The sequence below is a fragment of the Acipenser ruthenus genome, chromosome 5 (assembly GCF_902713425.1).
Source record: "Acipenser ruthenus chromosome 5, fAciRut3.2 maternal haplotype, whole genome shotgun sequence".
In the NCBI taxonomy this organism is placed as follows: domain Eukaryota; kingdom Metazoa; phylum Chordata; class Actinopteri; order Acipenseriformes; family Acipenseridae; genus Acipenser; species Acipenser ruthenus.
In genome coordinates, this window is record NC_081193.1 from 83,989,433 (window position 1) to 84,001,450 (window position 12,018).

General features: G+C 38.0%; 1 protein-coding gene across 1 annotated transcript; it reads left to right on the forward strand.

The window, feature by feature from the left end:
- Window positions 1-2,086: 2,086 nt before the first annotated feature.
- Window positions 2,087-9,908, forward strand: kcnk1b (potassium channel, subfamily K, member 1b). Its single transcript, XM_034004041.3, has 3 exons — window positions 2,087-2,665; window positions 7,673-8,068; window positions 8,294-9,908. The coding sequence occupies exons 1-3, from the start codon at window positions 2,311-2,313 to the stop codon at window positions 8,557-8,559; spliced, it is 1,017 nt and encodes a 338-aa protein (XP_033859932.3). The 5' UTR covers window positions 2,087-2,310; the 3' UTR covers window positions 8,560-9,908.
- The last annotated feature ends 2,110 nt before the right edge of the window (window positions 9,909-12,018 follow it).

Below are 12,018 nucleotides of genomic sequence, written 5' to 3' on the forward strand. Positions count from 1 at the left end.
TGCCCATTTATTATTTTTTATAATGCATGGATACCCGTGTGATGCTAATATTAAAGAAGATGAGGTTCAGCAGTACAGTTGGGTTTTTTTAAACGTAGTGTTTCAGTGCTGTACAGACGTTCTGTGTCGTTATCCGTTAGTGCTTCTGCTTTATTTGGATGATAGCCGTTACCTTGTTTTAATATCCCGTTGCAGTTTCTCTGAGATACAAATGTACCAGCTTTACATCTTTTTTTTAATGTATTCTCATTTTGTTGATCATTAATGAACATTTCTGTACTGTGGGTGTTGTCGAGTGATTGAAAACTGGACTATGTCAAAGGGCCAGTCTAAATTATCGAGAATGGGTTAGAACCTCCATATCAACCAGATTCATGTGTTTTTAGCGTCCCGACACCAGAGGAGCAGCTGTTGAAATAAGGAAGTGCCAGAACACGCTAAACAATCAACCATCTGTGCCTGTGACTACCTTTCTACCTGGTAATAGAGTTCCGTTTCAGAATGTAGTTCTCGCCATTAAAATACAGTATTTCCATGTAAAATACAAATGGTCAGATAATGGTTATATAACAGTTTAATAATACCACCGTTCAGTTCATGGATTGTTTTAAAAATGCAATTACAGGTAATTACATTTGGCAGTGGAGTTATTTTTAGCTTCCACTAAGTGCCTGCTGTTCCAGTTTTATTCTATCTGTTGAAGGTTTTCCACGATTATAAACCACATAAACCAATAATCTAGTATTGAATCTTCCTCTGTGTGTGTGTGTGTGTGTGTGTGTGTGTGTGTGTGTGTGTGTGCAGTGGAATGTTTGCCAGTTAATTTTAATTTCATAATACAACTCATAAACCTGCATGGTGACCAAAAAAAAGAACATGACAGCTGTTGGATTTGAGTGCTATTAAAGCATCTTTTTTTTTTTCAGCTTCAGCTGTGGATTCAATTAAAACAAAAATATTTAAAGCTACTTAAGAACCACATTACCTTCATGAGCTTAATTCAATTACAATTGTAGACAGGAAATAATGGCGATCTACACATCTGGGATTGTACATTATGTAAAGGGTGGAAGAAGGGTATAATAGTGGTGATCTCATTTTTGTGTTTTTATAGTTTTTAGTGATTTAAATGAATCAGTAAATAACTGACACTAAAATGAATCAGTAAATAACTGACACTAACTGCTAGTGGTCAGGGGACCACTTTAGGAACTGTGACACATATTTAGTTGTTACAGGAAACCTATAGTATATAAAACCTCAACACAGTTAAGTTTACAGTAATTCAATTCATTTAATTAGGAGTGTAGAAAACATTCAATTGACTTGATAGTTTTGTTTTCCTGAACTAGCTCATCAATCTACAGCAGGACTGGTTGAAAATCAATCATACCAGCACTACCACCAGCCCTTAGCAGTGCTGGAATTTCCATCAGGAAAGCTGTGTATAGAGTTGTCTGCAACCCCAGGCCGAGTAAGCCATAGGCATAGCCAAGTATATGATACTGAGTACCAACCAACCCATAGCCAAATAAATAGCTGTTTAAGTTTTAGAACATATTCATTTAACTACCACTTTCCCTTTCTCTAAACCTAAGCAGGATACAAATATAAACATTCCCATTCACAGCCCTATTGTTATTTTTAATCTTTACGTTTTTAGTTTTTAAAAAATAAAAAAGTAAATCAATTGAAATACTTTGCTGTGTGATTACTGTTCGTTACTGGTGTGAACAGAACAGCAAATAATGTAGTATTTTTCAGTTCAATCATTACAGTATCCTAGCATTGCTATAATACTACCGTTTTACAGTAGTTTAAACAAATACAAAAAAAAACTGATACAGTATCTCGTACGTTTTTGAACTGCCTCTCATATCAACCGTGTGTAAACTTTACATTATCGGAGTACATACAGTAGGTATGTACACACAAGGTTAAGTATTTGAACAGCAAGAATCTCTTACAGCAGCATGACATCACAACAGCGATCTACTGCTTCTTTGCATTGGTTGCTAGGGAGGTTTATTACATGCTTCCTGGTGGAGCGGTTACCTGGGGTGTATGTGAAAGTATTAACGTCACACACTACACGGGAAGTCATTGCCACATCAGCTTCTGAAAACTCAGTGCATGTTCAGTGACAGAGAAAAGGTAGAGGGAGAGAGAAGCAAAAACAAAGCCAGTCATAGAAACGAATCTTGGCGGGCTTACAGTATTTAATAACACAGCACGGTAGACAGTCAGGACAAAGCAGATTATTATTAAGGGGAAACACTTATACTTTTTTTTTTAATTAAGCACTGGAAGATGTTACAGTCTCTATCCAGTAACTCGTGTGTACGGCTGATACAAAGCAATAAATCGACATGGTATTTCTTTTTTCTGGTCCTCGGCTATGTACTGTATTTAATCTTCGGGGCCGTGGTTTTCTCCTCGGTCGAGCTGCCTTATGAGGACCTGCTCAGGCAGGACCTGAGGAACGTGAAGAGGCAGTTTTTGCAGGAGAACGAATGCCTGTCAGAAGAGAGACTCGAGGAGTTCTTGGAGAAGGCACTGGAGGCCAGCAATTACGGGGTTTCGGTGCTGAACAACGCGACAGCGAACTGGAACTGGGACTTCACCTCGGCTTTGTTCTTTGCTAGCACTGTCCTGTCCACTACAGGTATGCGATCTTGTATTCAAACACGGTAATGTGATCACCCACCATCACTGTTAGATAAATATGTTTGCTTGATAAACCCTTTGTCTATTCCCGTTGAGTTAAATGCACATACAGTACAGTTACCGGTATTTATAGAGCAGTTTACTTAGCTTTGACAATTCTGCCGAGGGAAACGTCTTTTTCAGTCGCCAGGGTTGTTGTTCTGCTATTGACATTAGAAGCTTTTTTTATGCCTAGTGTTTTGATGCAGTATAGTATTTCATTTCATCGTGGATGCCATAGCGACTGCATCATGGAATGTTTGACACGTGAATAAGTCGTACCTGTCTTTATAGAGAACGCGCACGGCTCACAGGCCTGCTGGTGCACATCAGTATACTGTTTGAAGAAGTGTCAAACCTTTTATAGGTGCACATTTGTGTGCTGACATGTGTTTGCCACCTCTATTTAATGGGTTCTTGTACTGAAACAAAGTAAGAAATGCTGCACTGAACGTGTGACTTGTCTTTAATTGTAACAATTCTTCTGAGCTGCAACTTATATTTCGATCACATGCTCTAGTTAAAGAAATGAATAATGTATGTTATCAATATAAATCAGGCGAACTTAAACCAAGCCACATGACTTTGCATTTATTTTGTAATATTGCCACGATAAAACACATGCGTGAAGTAAATATGTTTCACTTAAAATTACTGTTCATTCTATGTTTTTCGAAAATGTTACCGGTTTCTAGGTACGTGTGAAATAGAATACCAGACTGCCATTCGTTCTACTTTTTTTGCTTGGCTCATTTGACGCCTGCTAAGTGTGGCATGCTGATTCCATCCTGACATTTTGTTTTAAACTTCCCCACCTCTGTTTTACTGGAATGCTCTCCCAGTGTTAAACCCTGAGCTCAGTTGGGTCGACCGTGTTTCACAGTCATTGTCTTTCTCACGCGTCATGGTTAAATTCCATCGTGTTGTCTGAAAGTTGGAACGCCACAGTCCATAGAGCCGTTGGTTACAGTATTGAGGCCAAAGGAGTTGCAGAATAAAGGGTCACTCTGAGTTTACCTAGTAAAAGCATTGCAAAGTATAATAAAGGACACTGAAGGTGTGCTAAAGCACAGGCAAGCATTGTAAAACCCAGAGATTGATTACGTTTTTTCTTTAAAGCCCAATAATTTAGGTGCATTTATATCATATTGCGACTCTGAATCTGTATTGCGTGCCACTCTTATTACTTTGGTTAAGAAAAAAAATACAATCTGATTTAAGGGAGAAGTTTTTTATTTTCCGTTGCAACAAGGAAAAGTGACAGTGAACTGATTCTACATGTTCTAGACGCAGGCTTTAACACACTGAAAAATACAGTTCTGGCTAAATACTTTACTTAGCATGCACCATTAATCCATTACTTCAAATGGATCAGGACCTTATATTTCTAAAACTGCAGATATGAATGTTATTTAGGTGCAGGTGGTATAAGTATATGCAACAACAGAACAAGACTTCAGTCAATTCAGTGGTCAATACTGGTGCAGTTGCCCCAAAGGCTAATCTTTCATATCAGATCAGCAAAAAAAGTCTGCTTGCCAGAGAGAAACAAAAAAACTGATATACAGGGTTACATTTCCACCTCCATTGTGTCCATTTGCACTTTCAGCAGCCAAACTGAAACAAATAAAATTGAAAGACATCCTCTTAATATTAGTAACGCTCTTCCCCTAAATCAGTTTCATTCATGATTGTTCTCTAGAGAGGTTTCCCCCAGCCACGCTGCTCTCAATACCCGACCGAGGATCTATTTGAAAGGAATACTGTTCACCACTTCTGCATTCATTTTGGTGGATTTTCAAAATGTCACCCTACTTCTAACAAGCTTCCAGGTTTGTTCTGGAGTCGCAGCAATCAGACAGCTGTGTTCCATAATATTTTGTATTAAATTGAGTAACTGTGTGACCCCCACCCTGACCTTCCCCCTTGACATCACCTCTACTGTACATAGATGCTAAACTGGCTACATATGAAAACAAATCTTTAGACTGAGGTTAGGAAGGTGAAGGTTGACGACGAGCGGTTCAGTTGTCTTCCATTGAGTGTTCATATTTAAATAGGCTGAAAGGCAAACAATTAAAAAGCATACATTAAATGAACAACTGTGCTGCTGTTCTCTAAATACAGTATAAGTTTTCATTTTTGCTAGTGCATTTCATTTGAACCAATGTCCTTTTATTACATGTAAACAGTAAAGTAAGGACATTTATACGCAGCAGATACAATTTGTGAGGGTTTGGCAAAAGCAATCAGGCATAAAGCAGGAAATGAGGCATCAAAGCAATTATACATCGTTTTATTAAAATCAAGTTCAAGAGGGAGCTTTAGCTTTGGGGCAGGTATAGAATTGTTGCTGCGTATGAGAAGAGGATTTTACTTCTAAAGTTAAAGTTAAACACAATATCCTGAGATGTATTTTTCCACACCCCTAGAGAACAGAACATATCGAGTCAATCAGCTGTCGGCAGTGTGTTATGTAAAAGCTGCTGAGGACCTTGGGGACCAGTGAAAGGACAGGTGTAGGTCACTAACTTGAGGGATATAATTAATCAGGAGCAATGCACTGTTGCTATTTTTGCATGCTTCTTTCCACTCAGCTGGTACAAGGACTTTATAACAAAGCAAATTGATTATTAGGGGTAAACGTCTTTGCAGCTGCTACAGGAAAGTAATCCAGAGTAATCATAACCCCGGGTCGTTTGTGTCTGGAAAGAAACTTTCATTTTAAAACTAAAATGTTCTAGGAACAATATTGTATCATTTACTATGTATTAATTGTAACACACAGATTTTTTTTTTGTTTAATAATATTTTCATTGTAATTCCAAGATTCAAATTCCACTTTATGACTCCATAGTGGTCAAACCAAACAAATCACTTTTAACAACTAGCAAAACATACAGAGGCTTGTATCATGCATCACATGCAAACCAACACTTATTTGTTTATAGGTATGCTGTTATGATACAAACATAATGGCTTGTTAGCAAACCATTAAACTTTTATGTTCAGTAACTTCAATGATTTATAAAATTCTATCCTAATCATAACAGTACAACCCATAAATGTTATGGATTGTTACTGAAGTTTCTTTATATATTTTCTACTTCGTTGCACTGTCAAGCTACATTTACTGTCTCAGGTTAACTAGGACAGTAGGTTAGCGCACAAATGTGTTTGATTGTGGAAATTTAGCCAAAACTAATGACAACAGATAAAAGATTAACCATTTTGTTGACAGGCAGGGTTCATTCATATTTGAATGTCCTATATAAACAGTGTATATGCCTCAGCTTGTAATCTGTTTAAAAGAATGCCATGTTCAGAACCTACCCTCTGAATCAAAGGCACTTTCAAATTAGGTTACATTTCCTGAAACCATATCTGAAGCTTAAAATGACATGAAGTGAAATCTTACCAACTGAATCTGGCGAAAAACAATCAGCCAAAGACATTTCAGGTCATTGCATTACATTCTAGTAATACAGGATTTTTGTACAGCACTTCTTGTTTTTTTTTTTAAATATTGTATGCTGGTTGTATAGAAAATCTGCTTTACAGAAAGAAAAAAAAAACCTAGCCAGTTTGGTAGTGGTAGTTTAACATAAATAATGTGGAGGATGCGGTCAGGGTCAAAACAGGGATAGGGTTTCCAGAAGGTAAACAGACGGTTATAGGGGACAGTTGCTCCAAAGAAGTCAGCAAACAGGCTTTTGCTTGCCAGCCTCCATCTGGTCGCTATGTGCACACCAGCTGTACACATTCACTTTATCTAAACAGGGCTGTTAAGACTTCTTTACCCCTTATCACATGGAGGTGGAGCCAAGGCTGAACCCTGGAGACTCATAAAAACTAATTTCACATTTGAAGACTAGTCATATTGTTTGACTTCTTTTAGCATTGCTACATATCTTGGGATTGAGTCTCTTCTGATCATAAATACAGTGTTACCCATATATATATAGCATGTGCGTCACTCGACACAAAGGTTTACGAAATGCAGAAATCTATTTGGTGAGAGAGAGGGAGAAAAAGTAAAAAGTGTAAGATAATTGTTAAGGAGTGCTAATATAAAGCCCCTTCCACACTGGCATGCTCTACCTGGGTCACGACCTGGTGTCATGCGGGTCGGCTATGCGATTTCACCAGGTCAACCTGGGTGACAGAAGCAAGTACACAATGCGCGTATGCAGTGCCCCGGTAGCAGCAACATTCACATGACCACCCTTTCATCGGTTCAGGCTTTCAAGATGGCTTACAGACGCTTCCATCCAAGCTTTTCTGGATTGAATTGTCGGCCCAAATGTTGATTAGAGCAAATGTTTCTTCATCGCTCCAGGCCATCCCTGCAGCAATCTGGCTCATGGTGCGTCTCAATCAACAGAAATATAGCTAAACAGAATAAACAGAAATGGCTCACAAGTTCCTTGCGGAAGTGAAACCTTCACTCAGACGTGGCTGTTTGTTACTTTGTCCGCTTGCAAACGCCCATAGTGCATTGTGTCTTGCTCGACCCAGGTCAAAGCGTGTCAAAACCCACATTCTGAGGGTACGTGGTTTCACACTACGTGGGATTGTGACCCGGGTAACAAGAACCCGGGTCGTGACCCGAGTAGGAGCGCCAGTGTGAAAGGGGCTCAAGATGTATAAGCCAAACCCAGCTCTGGTCAATAAAACCTGTTTTACAACAATGATACTCAATTCGATTTCTCTCCTTTAGGTATTGCACAAGAGGTGGCGTGAACATCTTGTCTCATACTTAAGGAGTCAGGAACTGCCAGGAACTACCGTTTTTGATTAAAACATAGATTCAAGCAGTAGGCTCAATAACCCACTAGCGGTTTGAAATAATTTTGGTTGTGCTGTAGGACCACTCACAAGATTATTAAGGGCCACAATTAATATTTAGTCATGCTGATTTTTGACTGCCTCAGTAATACTGTGCTTTTTTCCCCCTTCATTTCAGGTTATGGCCACACAGTCCCCCTCTCAGACGGAGGAAAAGCCTTCTGTATAATTTACTCTGTGATCGGGATCCCTTTCACTCTACTGTTTCTCACGGCTGTGGTACAGCGTATCATGGTGTACGTCACCAGAGGTCCGGTTACGTACATTCATACCCGCTGGGGTTTTTCAAAGCAGCTGGTCGCCCTGGTCCATGCTTTGGTACTGGGACTCGTTACTGCATCATGCTTTTTTTTCATCCCAGCAGCAGCGTTCTCTTCTCTCGAAGATAACTGGAATTTCTTAGAGTCTTTCTACTTCTGCTTTATCTCTCTCAGCACAATCGGTCTGGGAGACTACGTGCCAGGGGAAGGTTACAATCAGAAGTTCAGACAGCTTTATAAAATCGGGATTACATGTAAGTAACAAAATAAAGTGGGGATGTTGTTTGGAGGACTGGCATTTTTAATGCTGTTCTCTTCCCTATTTGCATGTTTGAAAGATTTGCATGAGATTTATTTGACACGGTTCTAACACAAAAATGCAATTAAAGTCCATTAAGAGGTTGCTTGTACAGTATACATTTTTGTATATGTCCCAATACTGAATTTATATACTCATTTTTATTTCCCCCTTTTGCTAGTTTATCTAATGCTGGGTCTAATCGCAATGTTGGTAGTTCTGGAGACATTCTGTGAACTGCAGGAGTTGAAGCAGTTTCGGAAGATGTTCTACGTGAAGAAGGAAAAAGCAGAAGACCGCGTCCACATCATCGATCACGAACACCTTTCATTCTCCTCCGTCTCCGATCAAGCCGCTTCCTTGAGGGAGGACAAATTAAACGAGCCCTTTATGGATGTACCACCATTAACTTACAGTGCCTCTGACTTCTCTTCACTGAACAGATAGCATTCCTCTGTAGCATTAATGTTCATCCTGCTGCATAGTAGTTGTTCTTTTAATGCCTCTTTGAAAAAAAAAAAAGTCTGTGAACAGATGATAATAACAGTGTCCGTACTCTTAAGGGAGAGGGAATGTACGAATATGACTGTTTACCTAATATCTCATGTGAAAAGCTTAATATCCTGCACATTTATATTTTAATTGCATACTTGAAATTCTAGCTTTGGGATATGTAAGGGATTTAAGGGAGAATTATGTAACATTTTAGTAATTAGAGCTCCGTTCTATGTGTATGATATGAAGGGGATCGTTTTTATTTACAGAGTGATATTTGAAATAACTGTAATTAGTATTTTGTTTATAACATGCCTGGTATAGTCTTCATTCACCTACCTATGTAAACATTCAATTGATCCAAATGAGGGCAGATCTGAATGTTGCTAGAGAAAGGACCGTCCTTGCCGTTTTCAATATTTTAGCAGAACTGCACTAAAGAGACATGCATGCACTGTTAGAGGACTGATTTTCATAACCGAGGTACACACTTTTCTACTATCTCCATGGTGGTGTTAGATCCCCCACTGTTAAATCAGCTGAAGAGTTTAAGGGCTGGCCCCTGGTCCTGCATCACTAAAGACAGACTTTGCCAAGAGTTTATTTTTGCTGATTCAACGGACAGAAGTAAAGGGTTATCAAGAAGTACAGTAGCACAAGGTTAGCGAAATCTTACAGCATGTTACTGAATTGCACCAGTATTCACTGTAAAATGAAATACATACTGTAAATATATAAATAAAGGGAAAACATTTATCCTCAAAACCTAGAATGTTAGAGTTATAGACATAAAGCATTGGGGTCCTGGTATGTACACTGTGGGCTTATATAAATACTAGTGTCTAATGCTTTTCGAATACGACTTGTTAAGTCTTTAAAGGGGAATTTAAGCACAACGTCACAATGCACGTTGCATTTATGGCTATATTACAAAGCAGTGCATGCGCTGTTGTGATTTTACCTTAACAAAAATAAGAAGTATTTTTTAATAAGAACAGTTCATATTAGTACTAGATCAAATACCTATATCTGCAGTTATGTTAAAAAATGCACGATGATCATATCATTGGATAATTAAGTGAAATTTCTGTAGCTGTTTCTGGACATATCTGTTGTAAAGCTGTCCCGATTCTTAGGGTCAAGTTCTGTTGCAAGCTCTGAATCCGTTTTCTCTGTCAAGCTGGAACTACTTCATCGCTTTTAAACATTTCTCTCTTGGGAGTGACCTAGCACAAGAATGTTACCACAGATCTTCGAAATAAAAAAATACAAATAATAATAAATAAGCATTGCTGTAAAAATGCGTTGACATCAAGAGTCTGTATTTATTAAAGACACACAAACAAAGGCACTTAAACACATTGTATTGAAGGTAAATTATATAAATGAAAACAAAGTAAAAATAAAGTCTTGTTTATTTATGACTTGTTTATTTTTAATAGCGCATGACAGATTTGGAGTTTCTTGTTTCTTAAAAATCACTGGTTTTTTTTTTTTTTTTTTTTGGCTGTATACTTTATCAAAATATTTTGCCTTACTTGCCCTTATAAAAGTATACCACAGTAATTTTGCAGTTTTCCCATGCGTTTACATACTATGCATTTACCTTAGTTCTCCATGGTTTGTCAATGCCATGTTTTTAATATACTTTATACCTCTAGGCTTTACAATGCTTACCTATGCTTTACCATGCCTAAATACACTTTTATATGATCGGGTACAAAATCTGTTTGAAAGCTGTGCTTTCAGTTAGTGTCGCCCTTGCTCGGTCACTTCACCTAGAGGGTGAAATTATCCCCACCCCTTCAATGGCAATTCCTGTAAATGATCCTTTGCTATTGTTGTGAGGACTGCCATTTTGTTTTGCAGGTTTTAACAAGGGCTCCTTGGGATCTTGGAAGATAGACACTGCATCCACTTAGGGTTACAATAAACAGCAACAGCAGAAGAAACGGTATCAATCTGTCCTAATTATTAAATACTAACAATTTCTATATAGTATAGAAACATCTGTCTTGAGGGTAATGCTAGCAGGCTACTTACTTGTAGATCTGTTTAGTTAAAACATTTGCAGTAAATATTAAAAAGCTCCAAATGTCTTTAATTTAATTTTAACCTCCCTATATTAAATATATTGATTTCAAAAGCATGACATAAAACCATGATAGATACATAATTTTAATACTAAGCACGCATTCCTCACAGAGCAACCCTAAATCACATTTGTAGTGCAAGGCACTGGCAGGAGGCCGCTTGTGTGCATAACCGGTGCATAGAGTATGTCTATTGGACAGACCTGTCACACTGCACTTCATCAAGAGGAAAAACACAAAGGGATCATTTATTCATGCTGCCTAGCTCTCGAGTGCGTATCAGAAACGAAAGGCATTGTGCTATAAAAAACAAATCAACAGCAGATATTGCTTTTTTGTATTGAATTTACAAAGTTCAGCAGGTGCATGTATCGATTCTGCCGAGTTGTAAATGTAGGCCTGTTTGTTCATGCAGTGCCAGCATTTTTCTTAAGGCATCTGCTTCTAGACATTATTTGCGAATGTTACACACTACGGTATGTAAAGTTAACAGCACACAGATTGAAGTGTGTTAATCGAAAGTTTTGCAAGAAACACTGTCAAACGAGATACAGTTATAATTGTGAACTGCTTACACATTTTTGATGCATGGTTTCAGTGCTACCCATTACCTTGAGCAAAAAATACATAAAAGTGGGATGCCAAACGACATTTCCCAGGGGGAAGAGGGAAGTAGGAGGAATGTGACAACAAAACAGCAAGGTGAGGAATATAAATACTCGAGGTTATGTTAGAGGAATATTACTGTATTGCATGCATAAAACGGGACTAAAAGCATTTGTTCCCTTAGTGTCCAGAAAAATATAGTTCTTTACCATTTGCCTTCCTCCTAACGTGTTCCTTCTTTTTTTGAGGAACTCATTTCTCTTCAGGGTGCAAAACCATTATATTGTCATGTCAGTACATGAAAGACAGCTATACGCAGTCTTGTCAGTAGGGGTCTCTCACTGCTCTTGGCTGATTTTTTTTTTTTTTTTTTTTTTTTAATGAAATGAAGCACATTATTACCAAGGAAACCACAGCTTGTATTTAAAAAAAACAAATCCACTTAACCATTTATTGTATTGCTCCAAAGCAACGGCTGTTTATGCTTGTTACCCAAAGGAAATTGGTTGAGCATTAATATAATTGTATTTAGTTCTGAAACAAAAAGCAATTTATTACAGAAAATGCCAAGCTCTTAATTTCTGTATTTTAAAGAATCTGTTACGAAACGGCACATTTATTACAACATACATTTATCGCCTGTATTAATTGCAATAGTTTGAACAGTTTTCTGAATGCTGTAGCGTAATTATGCAGAGTGTAGTGGACGCTG

Bases quoted from the DNA above. Each gene is read 5' to 3' on its own strand.
- kcnk1b (XM_034004041.3), top strand. From the start codon at position 2,311: ATGTTACAGTCTCTATCCAGTAACTCGTGTGTACGGCTGATACAAAGC. The intron at 2,666-7,672 runs GTATGCGATCTT...CCTTCATTTCAG, and splicing joins CACTGTCCTGTCCACTACAG to GTTATGGCCACACAGTCCCC. The intron at 8,069-8,293 runs GTAAGTAACAAA...CCCTTTTGCTAG, and splicing joins TTATAAAATCGGGATTACAT to TTTATCTAATGCTGGGTCTA.